We start from the raw sequence: 5253 nt of genomic DNA on the forward strand, positions 1-5253 counted from the left end.
AATAGTGTTACTTCCTTTAATACATCTTAAACCTATGAAACAATTTGATTTTATATTCTATGTATGATACCTTCGATTTAGAAAGTTTGTGGGAATTTAAACCTGTCACTCACCACCATTTCTGCTGTGTCTCACTTTGGAGGCTATTTCACTTGGATGTTTGCTGATTTTTGACTTCCAGCTCATATTTGAGTTCTGCTGAACCTGTGGAAATCCCCGTTCCCAAGTGAGACGTTCCCTGTCCATCTCCTCCTTAGCCTTCACTCCTGTTGAGCAGCAGGAGAGCAGTGAAGTGTACAGGCTTTGGAGCCAAGTGCTTAGGTTCCAACGTGGCTGTATCTCCTGGTCACTGTCACACACTGTGTGACCATGGCAGGGAGCTCAATCTCTGGGTGCTGTGCTTTCCTCATCTATAAAATGGGAATGATGACGATACCTGATGGTAGGGTTGTTGTGAGACCGTGATGAGAGAACATGCACAGGGATCAGAGCACATGCATGAGCTCAGTGACTGCCATGATTGGGACATATAAGTGGGCATCACCCGTCTAATGGAAGATTGGGACGGCGGCAGATACCCTCAGCTCATCTTCTTGTAGGGGGTCCCAGAGCTGCGCTAGGCCAATAGTGGGCGCTCCATCAATATTTGCTGGACAAATGACGACAGGACGAAAGGAAGATCCCCCACACTTGCCCAAGAGACGGATTCCAGGCACAAGGGACGCAGGTGCAAAGGCGGAGCACGCCCAGAGCTTTGTGACAGGGAAGGCGAGAGACAAAGCTGAGAACCCAGGCAGAGCGGGGCCAGATGGCCTTGATCCCCAGCCCAGGCTGTGGGACTTGCCCTCAGGTGTGAGTGTTGTTGGAGACGGCAGTCCCCGGGGCTGCGGCTGCTGGTGGGAATCGTCATGGATGTTCAAGGGAGAACAGCCTCGAACACTCACAATCGGAACCTAGGATGGGGTTGAGGAGGGGAGGGGCCCCAGGGATGCGAGGCTGTGAACAGGCGCGAGTACCTCCCCTCGTTAACTCCCTCCCTCCTCCTCTCTGCGTCTTTGTGCGTTTTGCTTCAATTCGCAGTAAACGTTCTTCCGAGAAATATCAAGGGGACCTCAGCCAAGCAGAGGGGGAAGGGATCCTGCCCACGCCTGGGTAGGGGGAGGTGGCAGCGGTGGAGGGAGTGGGAACCGGAGAGGGCGGGCGCGAGCGGTCAAGCGGGCGCCTGCTGCCGAGGGGCACAGGACGGCCCGGGACAGCGACCCGGCGCGGACCTCAGGGACGCGGGTGCTCCCCGCACGCCTCCCGCCGCCCCCGCCCCCGCCCCCGCGAACCCCCCGCCCCAGTTCCGCCCCGCCCCTCGCGCGGGGTCCGCGTCTGCGGCTGCGTTCCCCGAAAGACGAAGCTGCGCCCGGGTTCCGGTCCGCAGGGAGACCGAAGGGCACCGATCCCCGCGCCTCCCGGAGCCTCGGAGTGCCGACACCCCAGGGATGTGAGTGTGCCCCCGACTCGTGACCTGCGCTCCACGCTCTGATCAGCGGTGAGCGCAGAGACGCGCAGGGCAGGCGATGGGAGGGGTCTCAGCGCGGGGTTCCCGGCCCCCCAGCCCAGGGGTGGGGGTGGGGACGTGGCGCTCGCCCCTCCCCCCATCGACAGGTACCGTTCGCTCGCACCTTGCCCTGCCCTTTTCTCTCCGGACGCACCTACGGCTCCCCAGGGAAGAGAAGACGCACCCCCGATCTCGCCCCCCCATCCCACAGGTGCTGGGCGCGGGGTGGGCACATCTCGGGTTGTACCTATTCTGGCTGGAGGAGATGCTGTGATGATGGACACTCTGGGGGATGGGCTGGGGGTGGGGCTTTGCGATCTCCCAGACGACCCCGCTGTGTATTCTTGCGAGGAGGTTGCATTTGGAGGCTAGAAAAAGAGAGGGTCCTTCGGCCTCGGCCGAGGGCTGGGTCTGCTGACCGAGGCTTCTCCTTGCCAGGCCTGCGCCCCAGAGGACCCCCGCCCGCAGCCCCTGCGTCTTCCCAAGGCCCGTCTGGAGCATGCTGCCTGCAGCCATGAAGGGCCTTGGCTTGGTGCTGCTGGCCTCTCTGCTGTGCTCTGCGCCCGGTGAGTCTGGGGGGGCAGCCTGCCCTGGGGTGAGCCAAGTCTCCTGGAGGATGGGGCCGTGGGGCTGTCATCCTCCGATGGTGCCCATGAAACCCACACCCCCTCCCCAGCCCCTGGGACTCCAGCTCCTGTGTCCCTCCCTTGCACTGCTCCAGCTCCAGCCACGCGGGTCCCTGCGGGCTTCGGAGCACTTTTCCTCCTGGGCCTTGAACCCGGACTGGTCCTGCACGCTTGTCCCTTGCTCAGTGCAGAGGTTCTGTGCTCCAGCACTCTCAGAGCCCCACCTGGCTGCCCATCAAGTCCTGTTTGGTCCTTTGAAGCTTAGAACCAACTGGACTTTGGGATGGGGAGGGTGAGTGCATGAGGGGATCGGAGTGTGTGGGAGGACACCATAGGTGTGAGGTACTTGTGGCTGTGTGGGGGCGGGGCAGGGAGGGGGGACAGGAATTTCCAGAGTCCCAGTGGTAGAACCCTCTCTGCAGACTCCTGGGAAGGGACACAGGTTCTCGCAGGGCCTGCCCTCCAGGTGCCAGTCTGGCCTGGTCACTGCTGGCCGAGGGTGCCAACCCCCCCACAGCAGCACGGTTGTCCGAGGAGTGCCTGCAGCAGGCAGGTGGGGAGGATGTGGGGCTGGCCCACCTGGCCTTCAGTTCCGCTGGTCATCCTCCTCCTCGGGCCTCAACCAGCTCATGGCCTATGGTGCCAGGACTGCACACTGACCACCAACTCCAGCCATTGCACCCCGAAGCAGTGCCAGCCATCGGACACGGTGTGTGCCAGCGTCCGGATCACAGATCCCAGCAGCAGTAAGTCAGGACGTGGCCCGGAGTGGGGAGAGGTTGGGGGTCCTCTGAGCCCCTCTGACCTGCTGTGTGACAGTGAGCAGGTGCCTGTCCTGCCCTGGCCCCTCCATGGCCCTTTCCACGTTGTTGGGGTAGCATGGGTGGGTTGAGAGCCTCAGCTTTGCTGTTCTGGGTCCCAAGCTGGGTCCTGGGCACGAGGCAGAGGGCCCAGCTGGGGCTCCAATCCCATGCTCCCCTTCTTCCTCAGGCAGGAAGGACCATTCCGTGAATAGGATGTGTGCCTCGTCCTGCGACTTTGTTAAGCGGCATTTTTTCTCAGATTATCTGATGGGCTTCATTAACTCTGGGATCTTAAAAGTAGACGTGGACTGCTGCGAGAAAGATTTGTGCAACGGCGTGTCCGGGGCCAGCGGCAACCCCTGGGCCCTGGCCGGAGGGCTCCTGCTCAGTCTGGGGCCCACCCTCCTCCGGGCTGGGCCCTGAGTTCCCCTCCCTCCTGCAGGGCTTCTGAGCTTGTCCCCTGGAGCCTGTGGCTACCCCCTCCTCAGCCTGGCCTGGCTGGGGCTGGAGGCAGCCTTGGCCTGGCTCCACCATCTGTGGCCCTCACCACTCCCCGTCTCTCCACCAGCTCCAAGTACTAGCCAGCAGGACGTCTCCAGAACACCAGGTGTCGGGTGGGCAGGAGGTCGGGGGTGAGGGCGGGGTGGTGGGGGGCTGGGACCTCCAGGTCTCTGAGGGAAGCCAGACTGAGCCAGGCCCAGCCCAACAGCCTAGCTATGAGAGCACCACCTACGGAGAAATAAAGTCACTTCTGAGTCCGGAGACCTAGGCCCAAACCTAGGTGTGGGGGGCAGAAGCTTCCTGGCAGACAGCAGGGAATGAGGCGCTGAGAAAGAGCAGGTGCGCTGTGGGGGCTGTGAGGGCTGGGCTGCCTGGGGGACCTTGGGCCCCATGAGGTTTGGGAGCAATAGGATGGGCGCAGGTTAGAGTTGAGATGCACCAGATGACAGGGTGGCCCGGGGGGAGCCCTAACACCTGCGCCTGCACTGCAGACACCAGACGCACAGGCTCACACTGGCCACACAAATACAGCGGTGTCCCCCCGCTGCCTGCAGAGAGGGACACCTGCGTCCACCCCCATGCTCACATGTCCCCATGCTCACGCCCACAGATGTGCACACACGTGCACATTACACCATGCACACCCCACTAGCACGTGGATCGTTGTGCCTCAGCGCAGACACATCCACACACGCCCATGTCACACACACACACACAGACACACAGGCCCGTGTGTGTGGGACTCCTATCCCTGCTCTGTCTCAGCCCCACGGATGATGAGACCCAGGGCAGCTCCCCTGAGAGCTGCTGGGGCTGCGTTGGGCTCCCCCCACAGCCCTCATGGGCTTGCATTCCGCCTCTTAACCAGGCAACCCCCACCCTCACCCTGAGTTGGGCAGCACGGTGGGCAGGGTCCTGAAGGCCAGCCCCCCATCTGGCTAAGGAAGCCCACCCCTGTGTGGGACGGCTCGGATGGACTGGGGCACTTGGGTGGGAGGAGGCAGGTCTGAGGGTGCTGCTTCTGGCCCTTCCTGCTCCAGCCATGGCTCTGTGGTCTCATCCTTGCACGAAAGTGCAGGCCAGCCTCCTGCACCCACTGCACATGTGGTTTACCCACTGGACACGTGACACTTGGTGGCCACGCCAGGCTTCCTCTGGGGTCAGATCGTTGGCTATTTCTTCCTCCTCCCTGTGTGGCTGACCCAGGCCATGGTCACTCCTAGGTCCTGGGTTCCTTGGAAAGAACAATGGTTCCACTAAGAGCTGGCCTTGACCTCCATTCCAGGCTCTTCTGGTGAGCCATGGAGAGGGATCTGGGGTCCAGGGTGAGTGAACCAGAGAGTAGAGTGGGGTCACTGGAGACTGGTGTCAACTTCCTGCTGGTGGAAATGGCCGGGGGACGTGTCCGCTATTTTAGTTCGCTCTGATGCTCTGCAATGTCCCCCATCCTGCCCCTGCCCGAACCTCAGTAAAGTGTGCTACCCACATTGGTGTCTGGTGTGCTTTGGGGAGTGCAGGGACTGGGTGCTGCTGGCAGGCGATCTGGAAAACAGCAGCTCGCTCCGTGTAATGGGAAAGTTCAGGGTCCGAGGAGGCCGGAAGATAGAGGGCAGTGGGGAGCAGTAAAGCCCAGAGGCGTGGCGGGTGTGGCCTTGGCCCCCGCACCCACCGCGAGTCTTTGTGCACTGAATTTATTGTTTGAGGGATGCATTTAAGACAGAAAAGGGAGGGGAATTCTCCTAGCTCTTTTAAGAATGATTCACAACAAGAAGTCAAT

The 5253-nt window shown here is 61.3% G+C and overlaps 1 protein-coding gene across 8 annotated transcripts; it reads left to right on the forward strand.

Annotated features, from left to right (window-relative positions):
* The first annotated feature begins 833 nt into the window (after nt 1–833).
* Nucleotides 834–4963, forward strand: LY6H (lymphocyte antigen 6 family member H). 8 transcript variants are annotated; one of them, XM_081070664.1, is made up of 6 exons: nt 978–1152; nt 1427–1489; nt 1715–1757; nt 1985–2112; nt 2799–2918; nt 3163–4963. In XM_081070664.1, exons 4-6 carry the CDS (start codon nt 2046–2048, stop codon nt 3396–3398), a joined length of 423 nt encoding a protein of 140 aa, XP_080926790.1. In that variant the 5' UTR covers nt 978–1152; nt 1427–1489; nt 1715–1757; nt 1985–2045; the 3' UTR covers nt 3399–4963. The 8 variants fall into 8 exon arrangements, with proteins under 8 accessions (XP_080926785.1, XP_080926790.1, XP_080926786.1 ...); XM_081070660.1 differs by having other exon boundaries at nt 1063–1152; nt 1427–1537; nt 1654–1757; XM_081070661.1 differs by having other exon boundaries at nt 1063–1152; nt 1427–1537.
* Nucleotides 4964–5253: the final 290 nt, after the last annotated feature.

Source organism: Rhinolophus hipposideros (assembly GCF_964194185.1).
Source record: "Rhinolophus hipposideros genome assembly, chromosome: 13".
NCBI lineage: Eukaryota > Metazoa > Chordata > Mammalia > Chiroptera > Rhinolophidae > Rhinolophus > Rhinolophus hipposideros.